This window comes from Cynara cardunculus, assembly GCF_001531365.2.
Source record: "Cynara cardunculus var. scolymus isolate 2C chromosome LG 10, CcrdV1, whole genome shotgun sequence".
NCBI lineage: Eukaryota > Viridiplantae > Streptophyta > Magnoliopsida > Asterales > Asteraceae > Cynara > Cynara cardunculus.
The window spans coordinates 1,023,683-1,035,113 of NC_037537.1; the positions used below are offsets into that span (position 1 = coordinate 1,023,683).

The 11,431-nt window shown below is 32.3% G+C and overlaps 1 protein-coding gene across 1 annotated transcript; it reads right to left on the bottom strand.

Moving 5' to 3' along the window:
- Nucleotides 1–8,914: 8,914 nt before the first annotated feature.
- LOC112519579 (peroxidase 27-like) lies at nt 8,915–10,487 on the bottom strand. The gene is made up of 4 exons (XM_025127776.1): nt 10,263–10,487; nt 9,968–10,153; nt 9,645–9,819; nt 8,915–9,483 (listed from the first exon to the last, which is right to left on the bottom strand). The coding sequence occupies exons 1-4, from the start codon at nt 10,485–10,487 to the stop codon at nt 9,080–9,082; spliced, it is 990 nt and encodes a 329-aa protein (XP_024983544.1). The 3' UTR covers nt 8,915–9,079.
- Nucleotides 10,488–11,431: the final 944 nt, after the last annotated feature.

Sequence of the window (11,431 nt, forward strand, 5' to 3'; positions counted from 1 at the left end):
TGAAGTATCGTTGTCTCTGAATGAATTTCAAAACAAGTTCTTCAGCGATCACTGAACAAGCTCAGTGTATGATTGCTGGAACTGAAATTACAGATACAGAAATACATCGAAAGGAAAAAAGGATTATCATCAAATCACTGAGAGAGAGGATCAACACCTACTGAGCTTCATCTCTTGGCTGCTAAAAGAATTCTACGGTACCTGCAAGGTACTAAAGAGTTTGGATTGTTCTAMAAGAAGGGAGAGAAGTCGGAGTTGCTTGGTTTTACGGACAGTGACTATGCAGGAGATGTAGATGATCGGAAGAGCACATCTGGGTATGCTTTTATGATGGGRACAGGAGCTGTATCATGGTCGTCAAAGAAGCAACCTATTGTCACATTATCATCCACTGAAGCGGAKCTCGTTGCTGCAACAGGGTGTGCTAGTCAGGCTGTTTGGTTAAAGAATATTCTCAAGGAATTGCTTTGGAAGGAGACTGGGCCGACTCAGATTTATTGTGACAACACTTCCACAATAAAGCTCTCGAAGAATCCGGTGTTACACGGCCGAAGCAAGCATATAGACGTGAAGTATCATTTCTTGAGGGGTCTGACAGATGATGGAGTCATTAATCTCATTCAATGCAGAAGTGAGGACCAAATTGCTGACATTTTGACAAAGCCCCTCAAGTTTCCTGCATTTCAGAAGCTTAGGAAGTTGCTTGGAGTCTGCACATCAATGGAGGCTGGAGTTCCTCATTAAACTGAATGTTTTTCAGTTTAAGGGAGGGATTGTTGAGAAAGTTTAAGTCTGCATCGTGGGTCCTACTTATTTGTTCTTATTTACTTAGTCTTTTATTGTCAGTTTCTTTGTTTATCTAGTCAATAGGAGTATGGAGTGGAATAGTGGGTTAGTGCCTATTTTCTAGTACTTTCAGTTTAATTTATTGCCTATCTATAGGCTGCTTTGTTTGCTTTTGTTTAATCATCAAATAAGAAAGTAGTAGTGTTTGCTTTCCTTCATCCTCTGTTTTCTCTATATACTTGGTGTGTTTATTTTTACTCTTCTCTTTATTTTCTTGACATCTAATGGGATTGTATTTGAGGTCCGGTTCGTACCTCTCTGTTTATTTAACAATAATTCTAACACTAACCTTTTGGTTTAATTATTACTGTAGCCATGGTTTTACTGTCTTACATAGTTTAGTCACAAAGCCTAAACCAGGTTTTCAGGTTGAAATGGGATTGTATTTTACTAGCACATGATCCTTCTAATGGGATTATATTTTATTGTAGCCATGTTTAGTTTCAGTCACAAAGCCCAAACCAAGATTTCAGGTTGAAATGGATGTAAGTTGAAATGGATGTAATGATTCATAATTGGTTCATTGACATGACTAAACTTAATACAATAACAAAGATATGAGAGAAGTTTCCTTCTAAGTTCTAGATAAATGATGTGTATGACACCTTAATTTGTAACATTGCATTAAATCTTTATAAAAAGCTAAATATTTAGGGAATTCCAAAACTGCAAGCACATTTGGTACATGGAACATTATCTCTATCTGTAATATATGCATGTGCATGTGCTATGCCCATATATGCAATGTTTCAGTGCAGACAAAGTTCATTTTTGGTTCTTATGAAGTTGGTTGGCTTTCTATTAACATTTTTCATGTTCAGTCTTCTATATGCAATGTTTCAATGCAGACAAAGTAGTGGCCCCTTCAAGAACTTGCATTATTGATTCAACTCATGATGCCCATTGTGTTACAATTATGTACACGTTATCTTGCTTTTGGTTTAAGGCTTTGTAAATCTAATAACCTTAAATCTCCGCATATCTCTCAAATAATTTGACTCAAACAGATAGTTATGTATATGTTGTTGTGCCAAGTATAAGTTCATTATAATTTTGCTTTGAATATAGATAGATCAAAGTAGTTTGAGTTAATCCTCATATTTAGGATAATGAGTAAATGGTTTTCATGGTTTTGGCGTATTTTGTTTATTTTTTTTATATTAATATTTCATTTGAATTATATTCTTGAATTTCTGGGTTTGTATCATTGTTTAAATTGCTTGTTGAAAAACATATGGTGTTTATTCAGTATGATAATCCATTTGATGGTAAAAACGTAATGATACCCAACTCAACAACAAACCAAGGTAAATTATGCTATATTGGGTGAAGACTTGGTGTCAATTACTTTGTTATCATCTTGGTAGCTCTGAGACAGACCGTGCTTTGTTTATGTCATAGATGTTTTAGCTTCTTGTGATGAATTTGACAATGATGTTGGAGCTATATTTCCCTTCCCAAATTCAGAGTTCAATTGCCCACTTCAAGTAACTCTGTTGTTCAGATCATTGGCAACAGGAATTCCAAGCCCTCAATTTTCAAAAAGTGTAAGTTCATTTAGTATCTTCATTATTTTGAAGCACAAGAATACCTTTAAATGGTCTGTACCTAAATTAAGAACAGTTTATTGTGGCATTGTTGAAGCATAGAGGACTAAGATGTTTTAAATCAACACTTGAGTTACAGACTGTCATGGAAAGATCACCAATGGTTGACATTTGCTCCTGATAATACAGAGGTGTTGAGTTTAGTATCTCCAGTTTGTTTATTTGTTGAATTGTATTTTTTTTTTGTTTGATCATTTTTATGTATAAACAAGAATTTTATTTAAACATTGTTTTCTTATAGATCCATATGCCTCCCAAAAAAACTCAAGCGTTTAATTTAGCGAAGACGTCGGTCTTGGGGCGGACTACGACACGCCTATAGGGTGATTTGGTGGAGATCTCGTCAGAGTCGACACCTTCCGTCCAACGCCAAGTGTATCCTCTGTCTTTGGACTAACCAGCTACACTGGCATCACCAGAGATGAGCACACCTACTAGTGGGACACTTGCTCTAGATATACGTGTCAATTGTCATCGTATCTACGTGGAACCGATAGAAAAACCAGTTATAAAGAAGGCAAGACGAGGAATTATCATCGGAAAGACGATTAAGAAAGACATCGCTAACAACGAAAATAAACGTCTTCCTCTTAAGTAGAACATGAAAATTTTTTTGCCTGACACAAACAAAGTTCGTAGGATCGCAAACCAAATTGGGAGCCTTGTCCATGAGCATATTCCGATGATGACTGATTGTTATTTAAAACTTACGCATGATAAACTCAAGATTGTGGTCGATCAACTTATCCAAGTATATTTTTATTGCTAGTTTTTTGATGATTTATGTCTTATTAATTAATAGTGCTTAACTTTTTATTTCATTTTGATTTGTATTCATTTTCAGGTTTTCTTTGAGATTGATTGGAATGGCCCTTCGGGTGAGCATCATTTTATTGGATCCACCTAGCTGCGTGCCACTCATACAATAGGTGAAAAACTGATCGCCACACATTATATAAGAAGCAAGGTTGTCTTCCAATCCCGATGAACTTTGTACATCGGCCAAATCAGGGAGATTTTTTCTGCATGCTTTTTGAGAAAGAAACGTGGAATGTATTTCCTGAGTAAATAATTAAATATATAAATTACTTTTTTGAGTTTAGATTATAAAATAAGTTTTTCTCATGTTGTAGAATAAATCAAAGAGAATATCGGAAGCAAGGTTGTCAAAAAATAAGATCGAGCATAAATCGGACCGACTTTGTTCCGGTTTAGGGCTAATAAACTTGAAGCTACAGGACACGTGGCTCCTTATCTCGGTACAATTTCTGAGACAACTACAAGTGAAGACCGTAAAGTAAGTAAACTTGAACTTTTATTTTCGTGCATCGTGATTTGTATATTTTTTTCCTTTGCTGTCCAGCATCACTTTTTCACCTTTGACGTCCGTTTGAGCTTAGATTCAACCTGAATTTACAGAAACTCAAAACTTAAAAGTTGTAGGGCCGTTTGTTAGCTTTCCAGATCATATTTAATCACTTAAATCCGTTCTTGGACGAGTGAGATATGCTCGACATACCATAGTCTCACAAAGCTGCCAAAATTATTCTTTTATCCCTTTTTCGTTCCAACTTTTCCAAACCTTTAAAAATATAAAAACACATTAATGTAGTTCGTTTTTACCATTTTAACTTATTAATGAGGGATGATTGACGGGAAATATATAATTGTAATTAAAACAATTATTTGAATCATATTTACAGAAACTTGTTGAGAAAGAGATTGAGAAGATTAAGAACGTTTCTGATGGCACTCCAGAATCTGTCGGGCCTCCAATTCATTGCCCAATCGGAAAAAAAATATCAATCATCTAGCAAATTTTTGGTCTGCCTGTAGGAACGGTTGTTCGAGTATAGGTACTTGGTGGTTCGACCTGCGATGATGAGAGGATCGGCGAAGGGATTCTCTAAACCGATATCTTTAGTTGATAAGGAAGATTTGTGGCAATAACTTGCCGAGCTCGACAAGGAGATTCGCTTGCTAAAAGAGGGACAAAATGAGACAAAAAAGGAAACCGCCGAGCAAAGAAATATCATACAATCGTTGATCATTATGTTGGGTGCTAGTGATTCAAACTCTAACTCAACAACCCCGACCTCTCACGCTTTAGGTTAAGTTTTTAATTTTGTGTTATTGAACTTGTTGCCTACTTTTAGAATTATTTAGAAAATTTATCTTTCAATTATTGAAATTTATTAAGTTTGTTTGGTTATAAAAGTTGTTTGTATAAAACATTTGTTTGCTTGTTTGTGGGATTTGTTGTAGAAAACATGTTTGTTTGCTTGTTTATAAGATTCGTTTGTAGAAAGTATGCAAGAAAAAAAACTGCATCATGGTGCACAAAAATCTTAGGCACCAATTAAACAATATAAATGTTGCCTAAAAGAAATATTATATTATTTTAATTATAGTTCAAATGCAACATATCTAAATAAAGTATGTTGTCTAAGCTGATATTTAAGGCAACATATGCAGATAAATTATGTAGTTTAAGCTGATATTTTAGGCAACATATGCAAATACAATATGTTGTCTAAGATGTTACCTTACGGAACATATGCATAAATCAAATGTTGCCTTAGAGTTTGTATGATACAACATATGTTTTTTACAGTGGCAACATAACCATTTGCGTGTTACCTAATAAGTCCGCTTAGACAACATATGTTGTTTGTGTACACTGTAACAAAATCGGGTTTATAGGATACTCCTAATTTCTAAGCGTCTTAATCGACTGCTTTATAAGACTTAGTTTATGAGACCAAAAAAATAAAGCGTCCTATCTAAAGACGTAGTAATAAGTTTATATGACGTTTTTTGACGTCGTAATAATTTTTTTGGACATTTTTAATACAAAGCGTCCCATTAGCAACTTTATAGGACACTATTTGAAAAACTGTCCTATAAAAACAAATGTGCTATAAAAAATTGAGTTTATAGGACACTTTCTAAAAAATGTTCTATAAAGTTGCTAATGCGACACTTTGTATTAAAAATGTTCTAAAAACTTGTTAAGATCTCCAAAAGCGTCATAAACTTATTACAACACCTTTAGATAGTATGTTTTATAATTTGGTTATATAAATTAAGTTTTATGAAGCGGTCTATTGGGACGCTTAGAGATTGGAGGTATCATATAAACCTAATTTTGTTGTAGTGATATGTTGCCTTGGTTCTAATACAACATTGAGAAGACAACATTGCTTAAGCAACATTGGTTTGTTGCCTACGCTTTACGCAGCATATAAACCCCTCTTAGGCAACATTTTTCATTTGTTGTCTAAATGACATTCCCACTTTTTCAAAAATTTTAATTATTTAAAGAAACTAAATTTTTATAAAATAATATATTTTATGTATTAATAATGTTAATTTATTTTTTAATTAAATTATTCATTCTTATTTAAAAAATATTTATGTGTAATACATATATATATATATATATATATATATATATAGGGTTGGGTTCACGTGAGACCAGGTTGTTTCGTGAGACCCGTGAGACCGCATTTTTACACTTAAAACTTCACATCAAAAACACTGTGAAGGTTTAAAAAAGCCGAACCTTCACAGTAAAAACATTGTGAAGGTTACCTTCACAACATTTTGCTGTGAAGTTTCAAGTGTAAAAAACTGGTCGCACGGGTCTCACGAAAACAGCCTGCTCTCACGTGATCCCAAGTCTATATATATATATATATATATATATATATATATAATTTTCTAGATAAAATATAAATACAATATAGTTAACTTAATTTAAACCTTAAATTTTATAATTACCTACAACTACAATTATACATATTAAAACATATAATATTGATAAAATTAATTATAATAAAATCTATAAAATTATATATAAAATAATCAAACTAGTTTAAACAATAAATTTTATAATTACCTACAACTAAAATTATACATATTAAAACATGTAATATTGATAAAATTAATTATAATAAAATCTATAAAATTATATATAAAATAATCTAATACGTACGATTAATAAAACAACACAAATAAAATTACATCAAATGTAAGCAGGTTTGGTTGAAGATATTTGGAGCCGATTTAAAGGAGAAGAAAACGATGATTAATGTAATATTTTCTTTTTATCTATATGTAATCTTTTTAATTCGATAAATGTTGTGTTTTTATATAATTTAATTAAGTATATACTAAATCAATACAATGAATTATAAAATAAGTAAAATTATTATATTATATTATTTACGACATATATTAATCGTTTCTTTGAAATATTTTAATTAACATTAAACTAAAGTATAGAATTATATATCATGTATTTATTAACTAAAAAAATAATTATAATATATTATTATACCGTGTATTTATTAAAAGATTGAATAAAAATAAACAATTATATATCATGTATTTATTAAAAGATAATTAGAATATATATAATAATTAATAAATGTTGTAGTGGGACCACTTTTAAAATGTAAATGAAATAGACATATAAAAATAATAATTGTAAAAGGTAATTAGACATAATGGAAAGCATGATATACTTAGGGGTGTAATGATTCGAGTCGAATTCGAGTATTAATATACTCGACTCGAACTCGATAGGTATTTCTCAAGTTCGAACTCGACTCGAAAGCTCACGAGCCGTTAAAATTTAAACTCGACTCAAACTCGATTGCAATTTTCTAAACTCAAACTCGAGCTCGAATTCGACTCGAAAGCTCATGAGCAGTTAAAAACTAAACTCGACTCGAACTCGATTGCAATTTTTTAAACTCAAACTCGAACTCATTTGAAACTCGAAACAAGCTATAACTGCAACATAAAACAAGCTTGAACTCAAATTCAAATCAAGCTCGTACCAAGCTCACCTATTGAAATTATGAAAATTTAGGGTCTTCTCTATAAATTTTAAAACTTAAAGGTATTCTCTTAGTTTGTATAAAACTAAAGGGATCCACTTCAAACTTCATCATCAAAAAGACAAAGTTAGAAATTTCATTCATCCTCTCTCTTTTTACAACATCTGTTTTCCCTTCCTTTACCATATCTCTTCCAATGTGAGACAATTTCACCAACACTTTTATAGTTTTGTTTTTCTCTTTTTTTAATTGTGATTTTAATAAAAAAATAATTGATTAGTTTTTATAATTAAAAAATGCATAATTTTGTTCAAATATCTAAAAATATAAGACATTTTTATTATTTACATTTTTATAAAATTTATTGTAAAAATTGATTATATTTTAAAACTAATGATATATAAAATAATCAAGTATCTCACGAGCTCTTCGAGTTGAGCATCGGGTAGCTTGACTCGACTCGTTAATATGTCGAGTCGAGTTCGAGTTCGAGCCGAGCCTATTCGAATCGAATGTTGACCGAATTTTAACCAGATCAATCTCGAATAACTCATAAGTTGTCTCATATCATTTACACCACTAGATATATATACTTCTATGGATGTAGATGTTCTTATATAAAATCTTCAAGCTTTTGTTGACTTGTTTTTTGATTGATATATGATGAAGCAATTTTTTATTCAGTAATTTATTAGAAAAACAACCTACTTCTATTAAACTAAACATAATATTATTAAAATACGGTATAATTTTTAATGTAAAAAATATGATAACATTAACTACTACAAAAAAGACTCTACACTATTAAATTAAATGTAACTTAAACATCGGAAGTATGATTGATGATAAGATCCCACCCTTAAAATATAATTATCAACATTTTTTAATTGTTTTCATTTGTTAAATCCTTATTTTATAGTAAATTTCATGTAATACAACTTAATTGATATGGTTTGTATTTGATTGAATTATTTTAAAAAAATATAGTTAATTCAAAATTCAAAATTTGTACTATTAAAAGTTTTATCTTCAAAATTCAACATTTTTGTTTTAAGTTAAAATATTTTTTAAAATTGAAATTGAAATTTAAATATATGATTCTAATAATAAATACAAAAGTATTGGAACAACAAAAAGTTTGAAAGAAAATAAAAATTAGGAGTAAATCGTTAAAAGACAGTCTCTGAACCGTTAATAGATAAATCTTGTTTGATAAAAAAAAATCTATCTCTTAATGATTTTAAAACCTTCTGAATGATTTTGTATACTGGGTCTTCTTAACCATTCAGCTCCATAATTTCATTGTAAACAATTATATTTTATTTTGTGCTATATCATGAAAGGCTCTTAATATTTTACCATTCTGCACCAAATCATTCAGTAACGACCAAACAACCCCTAAGACTAGTTCGAATCGTTGGGACTTGGGACTTGGGAAAGCCTTGGTTTATTTTTTTGATTTAGAATCGAGTCTTGTACATCTTTTCTCATTGCCTCTTATTAGTCTTCTATTATTATGTTACTACTATATATTACAAATTCTAATATTGGTTTAGATTTAAAATTACATGACTATTGAACTTATTAAGCATTTAGTACATAAGCCAACCCTTCCAAACAAAATATATTATGAACATTAAAGTTTTCACGAAGACTACATTTCACAATACAAAAATTGATACACAAAAAAATTAAATCGAATACAATAACATGAATGAAAAGGAAAAAGATCTCTCTTGGCTAGAGATGGTATTTATTTTGGGTTAAAGATAAGGGAGACTAGTTAGTTTTGGTGCAAACTTTCCTAACTTCACCTTGAGAGCCTGTAAGAACCCCAATTCTGCCCATGTTAACCATAGACACACCAAAATCCTTGAAGAAAGTGGAACCATGGCTAATAGCTTGAACCAAGTAAGCTCTAGTCTCAGGGTCGTTAAGTAAGGCTGCATCTGATTCAAGAAGCCCCCTCCTCTTAGTCACTAGTCTGTAGTAGGAATCATCAAATGTCTTGAAGCTTCCTGGGTCCAATTCAGCTAGTGTGGTTTGGTCTCGTGGCTTGCATTTCAACTTCAATCTTGCAATGTAGTTGGGGTCCATGGTGGGGTCTGTATCGCCTTTCCCGGTGAAGTTGTAGAGCCGGCTTTCGAAGGATGAGCAATGAGACATCCCTATGGTGTGTCCTCCTATAAATGATCAAAAATTCATATATAAATTACACGCTGCATTTTTGGGGGTGATTCCATAGACTACGATTATCAATGAATTTGTCAAAAACACCATTGTATGTCGTAGTGGTTGACGATTGTTTCTTGAAATTTGATCTGCAGGCATATGAAGGACGTACCTGATAGAACAACAAGGTCTTTTGCACTTAGTCCCCTTAGTGCAAACGATTGTTTCAAAACAGTGATGTTTGCAGAAAATGATGGCAAGCCGGTCCCAGGGCTTATGGGATCCCCAATTAGGGATACGTTTCCATCCCTTCGCCCAGTTTCGACCTCCCAATGTGGTCCCTTGGTCTGTGAATATGAGAAAACACAGACAAGAAGTACGATAATTAGTCAATATTGCAATAAGAAATGAAATTTTGATAATGAAACTCTGGCATTATCATGTTGTACACATGAAACTTGTTTCAGATGTAGTTTTGAAAGGAAAAGAATTTACCGCCACTGTAACGTCTCTGGCAACTAGCGCTACAACGTCAGCACAAGAAACCACATCTGGACAGGCCTTTTCTAATGCCAACTTCACCCTATCGATGATGTTGAATCCTCGCAAGCTTAGATTTGGAGGTGAAAATTTCTCGGATTGCCCATTTGGTGAATCCAAAAGAACTGATCCATCGCAACCCTAGAAGTACAAGGTTCATATAAACCTTATGTAAGCTGATTTATCCATGTATTTTAAGATGCATACAGTAGAAAATTAAAATCTTATGATAAGATGTGCTATTACGAACCCGAATGAAGCAGTCGTGAAAGTGCATCCTCAACAAAGGGCCAGAAAGAGATGGCGCGACGGACATAACATCACTTATGACCTTTGAAACAATCGCTTCGGCTTGAGGGCATGATTTCTCATAAAACCCCACTTTCAAGCCTTGGCCGTCGGCATGCGAAGAAAAGAGACCAACAAGCATAATTTGAAGCATGAAAATCCCCAATAAGTTCTTGCTACCAGCCATTTTGAAGATGAAAGGATTTCAGCAAGTTCTTATTATTTGTGGGATATTTGAAATGTTAATGTGATCAAGGCTCATTTTATAGTTGATTAGAGAAACCCTATGCAATGCAATGATATATAATTCATTTTCCCAACTCGCTGATGGCTAAAATGACCTGGAAACTTTAAGTATCATGCACTGCTATGATTTGCATATCATTAAAAAAACCCTAAAAGGGTTGACTTCATTAAGTAATTCAAAGATAGAACAGCTCCCAGAAAAACCACATAAAAATGACAGAGAACAAATAGCATTTTTGGTAGTGAATTTGGTTTCTAGTTCAAATTAGGCTCCACATGCAATGAGTAATATAGATTAAAACCATCACTGTGTATCGTGGCGGACCCATAAATTTTGAACAGGTGTACCTTTAAGGTAAATCAACGATTTATAAACTAGTGGTTTGACCGTGGGAAAGTCGACGTGGTTTGACGTAGAAAAACTTATTTGTGTCAATTTGGAGAATATAATACATCTTTTTAAAGGAAATCGATCTTGACTTTTAAAATACATATATATTGTCTTCAAAAAATGAGATAAAAACGACTTTTAAGATGAATTTGCAATGGAAAGGAAAATAAATCATGAAGAAACGTAATAAAATCAAAATGAGAGAAAAATAAACAAAACAAGTGTTAAGTTATGTCTATAATTATACATGAGGTTGAGTTTGATCTTTGTAGCTATATTGTTATTGTTACTAGTTTTTTTTTTATTAACATGGATATCCAACCCGCTATGCGAGCCGACTAATTCCTCATTGGATTTGAACCTGAGACCTCCTGGTACTTTTGAACTTTGGAGTCAAGCTCAAACCAATCAGGCATCACCCTTATTATAATAACATTTGTAGGGCATGTGGGTGCTGGGAGGCGAAACCATATCTGCAACGGCATTATTGTATC

Bases quoted from the DNA above. Each gene is read 5' to 3' on its own strand.
- LOC112519579 (XM_025127776.1), bottom strand. From the start codon at position 10,487: ATGGCTGGTAGCAAGAACTTATTGGGGATTTTCATGCTTCAAATTATG. The intron at 10,154-10,262 runs GTTCGTAATAGC...TTGTACTTCTAG, and splicing joins TTCACGACTGCTTCATTCGG to GGTTGCGATGGATCAGTTCT. The intron at 9,484-9,644 runs GTACGTCCTTCA...GATCATTTATAG, and splicing joins AGACCTTGTTGTTCTATCAG to GAGGACACACCATAGGGATG.